This window comes from Triturus cristatus, chromosome 1_1, assembly GCF_964204655.1.
Source record: "Triturus cristatus chromosome 1_1, aTriCri1.1, whole genome shotgun sequence".
Lineage (NCBI taxonomy): Eukaryota > Metazoa > Chordata > Amphibia > Caudata > Salamandridae > Triturus > Triturus cristatus.
In genome coordinates this window covers 86,612,547-86,624,553 of record NC_140579.1, presented here as the reverse complement: position 1 = coordinate 86,624,553, position 12,007 = coordinate 86,612,547, and the positions used below count along the sequence as shown (strand labels likewise).

Genomic DNA, 12,007 nt, shown 5'->3' with positions numbered 1-12,007 from the left:
GATTACAGCCAATGTCACAGTCTTGGAACTGTTCCCCATAGTGGCAGCCCTACACCTATGGCCGGAGGCTTTGGCGTCTAAAAGGGTTTAGTTTTGGTCTGATAAAATGGCGGTGGTACAGGCCATAAATGCGCAATCTGCAAAGTGTCCACTGGTGCTCTGCCCACTGAGGGAACTAGTGAGGGCTTGCATGCATAAGAATGTGGAGTTTCGGGCTAGGCACATTCAAGGGACAAGAACGTGCCAGCTGACTCTCTCTCTCATTTTCAGTGGCTCTGTTTCTGGGAGGCTTGGCCGCGAGGGAGACCAGAGATGACTCCTTTCCCTGCACATCTCTTGCACCTACTTCAGTGGAACAGCGCTTAATGGAATTCGGTGAACTGTTTCTCCCGACGGGAACCAGGAGGCGGTACAAATCCTGCGCCTCCACTTTCTGCAAGATGTCAGGGACATGGGGCGGGGATACGGCAACACTGGAGCACAAGGTGCAACAATTTGTCCTGTAGGTCAAGGATCTGGACTCCTGGATCACGGGCCACTTAGCTGCAGCGAGTCACCCTGCCAGATTCAGGGGGCAACAGGGCGTGCTCCATACAGGCGGTGCTTAAGGGATGGGCTAGAGGGGAGACATGGGTACCAGACTCTAGGTTTCCTATTGAATTTCATACAGTACAGGGTATTATAGATGAAGTGCACAGGACCACATATTTGTCTCATGAGGCTAGCCTCTTCGCTGCTGCATTCAGCCTGCCATTTTTCGGGGCCCTCAGCGAGTTGGTAGCCAGATCGAAGAGGGATGGATCTGGGGATGCTTTATGCAGATAGGACATTCAGTTGCTAGGAGACTCCCTAAGAATATCTATGAGAAGATCCAGGTCGGGGCAGGGCAAAGTAATTTTGCTACGACCTCTGCGTGACAAGAGGTACTGCCCTGTGATCTTTCTGCCACTAAATCTATCAGAATCTCTCTCTCCCTTTCTCTACTTCTGACTTTCACTACCCAGTGCCCTTTTTAGGAATGTTTTGTCCCAGGAAAGACTCTCAGCTGTTTTCTATTGTTTGGCCTCATGTTGGCTTGAATTAGTAGAAAATAGGTAATAAAATTCGAATTTCTTCCGAATAGTGGGGCCCCAAAATATTCTTTGCCCAGGGCCCTGAAAATACTTAGGAGGGCCCTGCATTCAGATCTCTCCCAGCCCCACTTATGTGCCTTTAACACTTGTGTACTATGACTTGTACACAATTATTGCACTTTCTTACTATATTTGTACTAATAATGCTGCCTTTGTTTAGATTGTATTTTATATCCAGTGCTCTGGGAAGTGCTCACGGTACCCCCTAATGTTTATGGATGGCAGGACGGTTCTGGGTCTGTGCTGTCCTTTCTCTGCCTGCCCTCGGCTACTCCCTTGACTCTCACCTTTAACAAATGCAAATAGGTCGGACTCGTGGTTCTCTTCTATTCCCAACATGGGGGTACTCTGCCACCTAGTGGAGACTCTTCTTATCATGGTTAAACCAACGCCACGTGCGGCCAGTTTTGCGCATGCGCGACATTCAGCACACGTGTCCCTCACCGGATCTCACTTCTCTGCTCCTCAGTGTGGCCTGGAGCGTGGTTCTCTTGTGCTCTCTGATTCCTCACCACTAAGTCTCAGCTTCTCTTTCTCTTCCTTCCTTCCGAGTGCCTGCGGCTGCTGATTACCTTCGAATTCAAGCCAAGCTCTTTACTGTAGCCATGGCTGGACATAGGTGGCAATGTCTTACATTATAGCATTTATATAGTGCTTGCTAACCGTGTGTGGGGCACTGAAGCGCTTAACCAGATGGATATTACGCTATATTGTGTAAGGTGTGTTGTTGGAATTAGTCTGTTCCTATGTGAGAAGTGTTTCCAAGTCATGCGTGATGACCAACGAGGTGCGGTTATCGAGGTTCAGGGAGCAGCGCTACTTGTTGGGTGAGGGTACGTGAGAGATGGAGGTGCAGATTATAAACATTGTAAGGACCAATCAGCTTAGTCATGGGGTGGCAGGGTGCTGTGTCCACAACAAGGGGGGTAAATCCGAGAAGGCCCAGTAATCCATCTGCTGACATGCAGAGGTGATGCTGAGGGAGTAAAGGGCAACAGAAGGGCAACAATGGGATTGGGACGTAAGCAGTAGCCTTGGGCCATTTTATTTTCTTGCATTTATTTAAAGGCAGGGATACTGCCTACAGTTGAATACCCCATGAAGGAAGGCAGAGGTGTAGAGGCACTCCAAGCGGCAACCTGAGCAGAAACTGCCCAATCTTTAAAAGGACAGGTCCGGATTCCACCTACTCCCGCCAGGCTGAAGGAAGCAAAGTGATTGGAGCAGGGGTTCATGTCCCTAGCCGCTCTCAGCAACCACTGGCTCTCAAAGGCAGACAAGCCCTAGTTGGTGCGTGGGTCAGGCCCCAGCCAGACTGGCACCCTGCACATGTGGGTGAGAGAAGAAGCGCTTGGAGGAGTGCTGCTCTGATAGCGCTAGAGCGAATCGGCTTGCTTTGTGTTACTCTGTAGCCCTCACTCCTCTTTGCGATCCCAATACTTTTCTTATGTCCCAGACACCTTTGCTCATTTTATTTTATTTTATGTTGTACCCATCTTTGTTTGACATACTCAATGTGCCATTTCTACTTTTAGCGCAAGGAAGCCTTTGTAGGTACAGTGTTCAATAAAATGTATATTAATAAAAAGTGATCTCTCACAGCCTCACCTCTCCCTCCCACTGGACCGAGTTACCCAAAGCGTCCAAGTGAGCACAGAGGAAGAGTGGGCAGGGACACTCACCTGCCACCACTCCATCCAAGTGGAGGACAGCTGGAGACAAAGGAAGGGACACCCAGTGCAAGAGAGACACAGGCAAAGGAGAGTGACTTAGAGACATGCACAAGAGCTTCCAGTTCCACTGACACACCCAGGCCCCCTCCACCTGTTTCTCCATGATATTCTCCTCCACAGCCACTTTCTCTTTCCCCTGCACATCAAACCCGTCTTCTGGATTCTTAAATTCGGCAAGAAATTGAGGACCTGGCTCTTCACCAAGCCCGGCCCAGCCTTGGTCCATACAGCTCCTGCTTCAGCACCAGGACACTCTCCCTGCACATCAGAGCATCCTCCTCAGTTCTTGAATCCCACATGAAGCTGAGGACCTGGCTTTTCACCAAGCTCGGCCCAGCCTTGGTCCATACAGCTCCCGCTTCAGCACCAGGACACTCTCCCTGCACATCGGAGCATCCTCCTCAGTTCTTGAATCCCACATGAAGCTGAGGACCTGCCTCTTCACAAAGCCCGGCCCAGCCTTGTTCCATACAGCTCCCGCTTCAGCACCAGGACACTCTCCCTGCACATGGGAGCATCCTCCTCAGTTCTTGAATCCCACATGAAGCTGAGGACCTGGCTCTTCAACAAGCCCGGCCCAGCCTTGGTCCATACAGCTCCTGCTTCAGGACCAGGATACCCCCTGGGTGAGTTGTGCGCTACACAAATACACATAACATACCATTGTGATGCTAGGGCGTCTTGTGATGTTAGACAGTGTTCCTCATCCCCAGAACTGCAGTCACATGCCAAGAAGATTATCACGCGACACCACCTACATTTCAAGACTCCAGTTCCACATCCCAAGAAACTAATCACACACCACTATGCCCACATCCAAAGACAAAACATGAGTCCCATGTGAAGAAAATTCCATAGACACACACCAACCATCCAAGCTTCAATGTACATACAGCAAGGAATGAATGCTGCAAGATCACCATTTCCCAAACTTTTATCCTCCAATAACACAAAAGATAATGCAATAATGTTCCTGCATTCTGTGACACGACAATTTGTATTAAAGAGTAATCCAACAGCACCCCACCCACATCAAAACACTACACCACCAATAATGAAGCAACATAACGCACTCGTCCCAATATATCTTATTTATTACACAAGAAAATGATGCCATAATCCCACACCCAAAACTGCACACACACATCCTAAGACTATGATGCCATAATGTCACACAAACTCACTGAACCCATGGCCCAGGAAGATAACGCCAAAGTACCCTACCTACTTCTAAAGAGATCACATCCAGACCCCAAGAATGTAAAGCAAAAGAGCTGCACCCACATACAAAGGCGCTATGTTAATATCCGTAGGACATAATGCCACCACAAACTAACCACATCCCAAACAAGCATTGGCATAGCTAATAGGTCTCGCCTTTGGGACCGTATAAGTGTTTAGCCATGCAACAGTTGATGTTGTTGTACCAAGGATATTATGCTGCATAAGTAAATACTCATTTTATCACTTTATTACATTACCGGGGCATAATTGCTTTGTTCTACGTCAGATAAAGTGTCTCTCAAAGTGTCACGCATTAACATTTGAAAGGTCACACATACGCACGCTAAATCCATGAAAATGTCACACATAAGCAAACTGAAAATTTGGCAGCTATGCAGAGGCCCCTGGTCGAGTCCCTGTTCTGCAGAAGTATGAACCAAACAAAAAGTGTGTATCTAATATTTTAGCAGAGTACTTTGTATACTTACCACAATCTTTTAAAAGTGCAAAATAAGATTAGAGGATCCCTGGGTAGTCCGAGCCTGCCAATTGTTCCTAGAGGAGCTTTGTGTTCTGTTGTGGGTACAAACAACTGCTCCCCACCAGGCCCTTGTATGTTAAATCAAAGCATGAAAAATAATATAAAACATAATATTTCCGCTAATTTACGCCTGCGTCCTCCCTGTTTTGGGGAATCCGCCCGACTAATGCAAATTTTGGCGTACATGAGAGACAGGGGTAACCACAGACTTCATGCTTTTAAAAAAAGTAAAATATCCGTTTTCAGCTGTGTTGACAATCTGAAGAACACCGCTACTACAGAAAATAGTCCAAAGCGATTGTAGCAGCATTTTTCCTTTATTTGTCTTACATGTACAATTGAAAGATTGAGGATCTTCTACGGGAAAGTTGAAAAAGAATTATTGCATTCAGTGTTTTTAAACAGTACATCTCACTCCTTTCTACAGCTAGGGAAATGTTTGAAGAGGAAATAGGCGACCGAGTTACTCAAGATATTGTGGCCTAAAGCTGGCTTGCCCATGCTCAGTCTTGGGACTATTTTTGCCTTAAAGAGTACTCCTGGGGTGTAAACATCCTAAAAAGATGCTTTTTAAAAGTGGCACAGGGTTGGCGTGCTTTGGCGCTGTCAAGCCCTGTTAACCTATTGCATAAAGTTAAGTGCAACCTCAACTTACATATTTGGTAACACTGACAATGTGAAAGTAAACCCCACAATGGTGTACTTTCTGTGAGCTGTGCATCCTTCCTCGCGGAATAGTGAATACATATTTCAATTTGTAAACAGTTATGTGCGACTCAAGCAATGCAGCTGGAAAGCGCATTTCAGTTATAAAATGAAAATATACATTTCAAGTGCACTTGAAGCCTTCGGAGTTTCCTGTCAATCGAAAATGGGCACAAAGAAAGCATGCTAAACAAACAGTTAACCTATTTGCCAACAGATGAAAGGCGAACATCAGCCGTCCATTTTATGAAGCCTGCAATAAAGCACCGCTCATAGCGTCCAGAAAGAAATACAGACTGCTGCATGGCTTTTGTGTTTAAATTAGATTAATTTTAATAACTTTGGAAGAGTAGTGAGGTGGAAAGATCTAAAACCAAAAGTTTATAGACATTGGTAAACCGCTTTGCTTGCTTACAAGCAGATAATAAACTCGCATACAGTGGATAACAAGCAAGCAACAAAAAGACGCGCGGCCACGAAGCGCGTTCTGTGGTGAAGAAGGGGGAGGAGCGTTGAGGGGCAAGCTAGACGGAGAGGCGGAGCGAGGCGTTCCTCGCTTTTGCGCGTAACCGCACACTCTATGCCTCACAAAAAGCTGTGGTTGGCTTTTTGAAACCCAGTAACTAAAATTCTCGCCTTTGCAGCACATGCGCTGGCTCAGGCGAGACCTAAAAAGCACATCTACAAACAAAGCAGAAAAATCCATAATGCAACATTCCATTCCATCACATTGCACCTTTAGCCACAGAAGCTTATTTGAAACATGATGACGACTTTCAAAGGCACCAACCACGTCCATATCCCAAGGAGATTATGCCAACACGCTCTGCCAACATACCAAAACAGCTCATCTATATTCAAAACAGACACTGTTCCCATGAGGCACAGGGTGAGACTGATTTGCAAATGGCCATGTCTGAACTGGGGTGGCAGAGTGGGCTAAAGAATGGTGATGGATTAAACCCAGATCAGTTGACTGGGGGTGAGTGCTTGCAATGTTCAACACTCCGTCCATAATTTCCTTTGGTTTTTGCTTTGTTCGCCATAAGTTGGCAGGGTATGCTCAGACGTGAGTCCCTTGCTCACTTTGCCACTGGATTCAAACAAGCCTGGCTGAAGACGGCTGAAATGCCAGAAACCGGTCCTAGGAAGCTTGTTTCTGGTCCAGGGAAGACATGGCTTGGCAGTTCGGGCTGGACTGTTCCCATGAGGCACAGGGTCAGACTGATTTGCATATGGCCATGTCTGAACTGGGGTGGCAGAGTGGGCTAAAGAATGGTGATGGATTAAACCCAGATCAGTTGACTGGGGGTGAGTGCTTGCAATGTTCAACACTCCGTCCATCATTTCCTTTGGTTTTTGCTTTGTTCGCCATAAGTTGGCAGGGTATGCTCAGACGTGAGTCCCTTGCTCACTTTGCCACTGGATTCAAGCAAACCTGGCTGAAGACGGCTGAAATGCCAGAAACCGGTCTTAGGAAGCTTGTTTTCGGTCCAGGGAAGACATGGCTTGGCAGTTCGGGCTGGACTGTTCCCATGAGGCACAGGGTCAGACTGATTTGCATATGGCCATGTCTGAACTGGGGTGGCAGAGTGGGCTAAAGAATGGTGATGGATTAAACCCAGATCAGTTGACTGGGGGTGAGTGCATGCAATGTTCAACACTCCATCCATCATTTCCTTTGGTTTTAACAAAGCAAAACACCACATCTGTTACCAAAACACTTAATACCATAATAAAACAATCCATCCCATGACACCACACCTGTAATCACAGAAGATAATGCAAAACACCATGACGACTTTCAAAGGCACCACATCCATATCCTAAGGGGATAATGCCAACACACAGTGCCAACATCCCAAAACACCACATCTATATTCAAAGCAGACCCCAATTAATTTGCGACTCCATCCCATGACACTGCACTCTTAACCATAGAAGATAATGCGAAACATCATGACGACATTCCTAGACACCACATCCACATCCCAAGGAGATAATACCCCACACCCAGCCAACAAAGCAAAACACGACATTTATAACCAAAGGTGATAATACCACAATAAAACACTTCATTCCATGACGCTGCACCCTTAACCACAAAACATACTGCAAAACATGATGACAATATTCCAAGGCACTACATCCATGTTCCAAGGAGATATTGCCACATCCTGCCAACATCCCCAAACACCACATCTACATCCAAAGCAGACCCTACCTTAATACAATACTCCATCCAATGACACCGCACCCTTAACTACAGAAGATAATGCGAAACGCCATGACATTCAAGACACCACATCCATTTCCCAAGGATATTGCTCAGCTCCATCCCCTCCAATGGCTTTCCGCAGTCGGGCCCAGAACAGAGGCTGCTGGTCCAAGTCCTCCTTCCACTCCAGGTAGGTTTTCTTCTTCACCAGCTTGGCCAGTTGGTGGTAGCGGGAGAGGCTCCTCATGGACACTTTCTCCAGGAAAACCATCACCAAGGAATCCTTGCTTTCTACAAGAAGGCGGTATGTGGCCATCCGCACTTCCAAGGAGCACCAGGGGCTGCACAGGTAATGGCGGCTGATCAGACACACCACCCAGCGGCTCCTGTAAATGCTGTCCATGATGTTATCCAAGATGTCTTTGCCGACCTCAAAGTCCCTGCCATGCAGACACACTTTAAAGAACGGGGGTCCCCTCTCTTCCAAGTTGGGCAGGAACTCGCGGACAACCCAAGCCTCATCGCAGCTGCTGTAAGAGACAAAGGCGTCGAAGTCATATTGCCTCTTTCTGTCGCGTCTCCCACGATAGTTCCACCAGGTCCTGAGCATGTAGTAGAGATACAGGAGGTACCAGCGCACCTTGTGATACAACAGGACCGTGATCAGGAACAACATGTTGAATGAGAAAGTCCCAATGAAGAGATGGTATCCTATCAGCAAGCTGCAGTCTTTCTCCAAGAAATTGAGAAAATTCAGCTTCTGTGGCCCAAGAGAGCATGTCTGGATTCCCAGCTCTGGCACGCTCACTTGGGGGTGAGTGGTCACCCATCTTCTGATCCAGGATTGTTCACACAAACAATCCAGGGGTACATCCTTCAGGTAGATGTAGCGCATACTTTCCAAGTGGTCGAGCAGACCTTCCTGCAGAGTTTTCACAGGCTGGGACTTCAAGATTAGGAGTTCCAGAGAGACAAGGTCTCTAAACATGGTGGCAGTAAAGTCCTCTATCCCAGAATCCTCCAGGATCAGGGTTCTAAGGTATGTTAGGTTCCAGAAAAGCTGCTCAGGAGTCAGGAAACTCTTCTTTATGTCCAACTTTAGGTTTTTTATATGGAGATGGCGTAAATTGTGAAGATGCTGCAGGCTGTTATTCAAAGGGCTCAAGGATTTATGGATAGGCATATCTGCAGAGGAACTGTAGTACAAATATTCAATGTTAGTAAAAGACAGGAGCCCCAAGCCTTCAGTCTCTGAGACCCCAAGTGGTAAACATTCCAATATGTGGTTTTCTCGTAGGTGAAGTTCTTTCACAAATTTGAAGTCCTTGCACCAGCGAATACGAATCTCTGGTGCACTAATGTGAAGGACTTCAAGTAAGCTGCAGTTGTTTGTGCATGTCAGGAGTATTGAAGACTTTGCTTCCAAGGTAAGAGTAGTGAGTTCTTTCTGTTCGATTTTTAATTCCATAGCAGTCTCAAAGCTGATGGATAGCTCCTGAAGCTCGCTCTTCGCGGTCAGGGAGCTATGCTGGTTCTTGAGTATGTTGCCCCTGAGGCCCAGCACCCTTATGCTACTCAAGTGATCAAAATAGAAGTTCTCAAGCAGAAAGAGTTTATTGTAATCCAGCTGCAGAGAATGCAGCCTGTCAAGACCAACAAAGGTGTCCTTTTCCAGGGACACAAGGTGATTTCTACTGAGATCCAGTGTTTCCAGATTAGCCAGGCAGAAGAGCCGCCCGGAGCCGAGATTGGTGATGAGGTTGAAAGACAGATCCAGGTGTGTGAGGTTGGACAGAACATTGGGGGCCCCGGGTGTGCACAGGTCTAGGCTTTTTATCTTGTTTGCAGAGAGAACGAGGGACCTCAGGTTCAGCAATTTCTTTGCCATATCATTCATGAAAGCTCTAAGGAGGTTGCCGGACATGTTGAGAGACACCAGCATGGAGCATCCTTCAAAGGTCTCAGCGGGAAGATCTGAAATAAAGTTTTGAGCGACTGTCAAGTTCCTGACTCCTAGCCGAGACACCACAGTGCAGACATCTTTAATCTTCAGATAGTCCTGATTTTTCATGGCATTTAGGGACAGCATTTCAATGCTCTTTATTCCAGACCGCAGAAGCTCGATGACCTTGAGACCAGTCGTATCTATCTTGAGGACAGTAAGACGAGGGAAGTTGCAAAATGCATTTTTCTCCACACTTTTTAGATCATTGCTTGTCAAATCGAGGCTGGTAATACTTGGAAAGAAAATTGTGCTCTCTATGATGTTGTTTGTGTCAATGCAGTCCTCCTCCCAGGCTTTAACAATAGCATTCCTCTTGATTTCCAGGACTTTCAGAGAAGCCAGTGACTGAAGCATAGTGGTCAGTCTGTACAACCTACTAATCTCATTCTCAGACAAGGCTAATACTTGTATTCTATGTAAGGGTTTAAAAAGATTTTTGGAAAAAGCTGTATCAATTTTCAAATATCTGAGTTCCAAGTGTGTTAGGTTCTCCAATCCGCCAAACACCTGATCATCCATGTCTACGGGTGAAGTGTTCCTGGTATCTCCTTTGATTCCCAGTTGTCTCAGGTTGGCAGCACCATTGAAGGCTCCTGCAGAAACATAAAATGATCCATACAAATAGAGGCGGGTCAAGTTATGATACCTGGAGAAGGAGTCTGTAGGGACGGTTGGCACGTCTAACACGAGGCAGAGGGTGTCCACGTCCACTGGAACCTCTCTTAGATCCACCTCCATGTTCCTCACTGTGCTGCATTTGCTGAAGACCCTGAATCCTTCGAAGGGGAATCCAAAGCAGGTCGGGGCTAACACTCCCGGGGATCCCAGCTGGTCCCACTGGTAGATCTCACACTTGGTAGTGGTCGTGCCTGACACGATAGTCCAGCAGCCGGCAACCACTGTGCAAACCACGACCACAGAAAACGTTTGCAGTGCCATTTCACACCACTGCTGTCTCATCAGTGGTTTGAAGTGCAGGTGTCTGTCTGAGCAGCGGCGGTTGTCTGTATGTCTACCAGACAGGGTTATCTTAAGATTGAATGAACCGCCTCCTTCCTCTGTTCTTTGTAGTTTGAAGACACGACATGCCTCTCAGAAAGGTACTGAGGCTGAATTGTTGCCCGGGGCAGTGGGAGTTCAATGACTGGTTCACATCAGGGTTTGAAAGAAATAATATCCGTTGCAACACATTTACTGGGGACTGGATGTGACACATGAGAGGCGTGGTTCACAAATTTACATTAAAAAACCACACACCTTATGTACAGAACTTTACAATATACTTTGGGAATTGTACCCAATAAACCTTTGGTGGAAACAGTGGAAAGTGGTAAAAGTAGGTATGCTGCTCTCTAAAATAAGTGACACATCTGTAGTGTCCTGAGGGTGCATCACATTCCAGCCTCTTCTGCTACATGGTTGTCCCTACATTTACACACACCCACCCATCAAAGCTAGTCAGGCGCACATGCCCTTACTACAGTTTCTCCCAGTTCTCTCTGTGTCATTGGTAGTCGATGCCCACAAGACTAAAGTGGTATCAGGGTAGCTGAACCCCAGCTTGTCGCCCTGCTTTTTGTGAAACTGGCTAAGAGCAGTGGACCACAGATGACATCATGGCCTGCAGCCCACCCCTACTTCAGGAAACCAACATTCTTGGTTGGTTGGAAAGGGGTCTGTCCCGTGTGGGGACATCTGAAACTCATGTGGCCCAACCTGTAGGCACAACCACCCATCCCCTCCACTGAGCATGACTAAACCATCGGCCTGACCCAACTCTCCCCACAGAGAAGAACAGGAGGGCTAACCCAATCCCATCCCACCCCAGAACCGGAAGGACGTCACTGTATTGGGAGTTATGTCGCCAGATGCCAGGCAGAGCCAAAGCCACTACTCAAGAGTGGTCCTGCTCCAGCAGGGCTATTGAGAAGAGACGTTGCTGCAGGGTCTGCATCCGCATCCCTATTGGACAGAGCTGGACTTGACAGCATCTGCCATGGACCCTGCCTGCTGCTGACGGGGCTAGGGGTGACCACCTTTCCAAGAGAAAAATACCGGTTGTTTGGTCTTGGTTACAGATTCTGCAAAGACTGGGGCATGGTACTAAATAGAACTTTAAACCGTATGGTATGTATGAATTTGTAGCATGTTTTTTGCTTTTGTTCACTTTTAATATTAGAGTCATTAACACAGCTCTAGGACACACTTAAAAGTGCTTTCTGTTTATATTAGCTGTTTGAGTTATGCACAGACAAAGGCTAAAAATACCGGTTTTAGGGGATGTTTCTTATTTTTGTACCTGCCGGATCATCAAATTACTGGTGGTGCTGGTAGAAAACCAGCCAGGCGGCAACCCTAGATGGTGCCCACCTAGCATCACCCGCATCACTTCTCTGCCTCTTGTAGAGCGTGTGCTGGGCCATCCCAGTCTCTAAGTTTGCTTCCCTG

At 47.1% G+C, this 12,007-nt stretch overlaps 1 protein-coding gene across 1 annotated transcript; it reads right to left on the bottom strand.

The window, feature by feature from the left end:
* Positions 1-7,630: 7,630 nt before the first annotated feature.
* On the bottom strand, positions 7,631-10,498 carry LOC146869547 (uncharacterized). The gene has a single exon (XM_085638141.1). The coding sequence runs from the start codon at positions 10,496-10,498 to the stop codon at positions 7,631-7,633; it is 2,868 nt and encodes a 955-aa protein (XP_085494267.1).
* Positions 10,499-12,007: the final 1,509 nt, after the last annotated feature.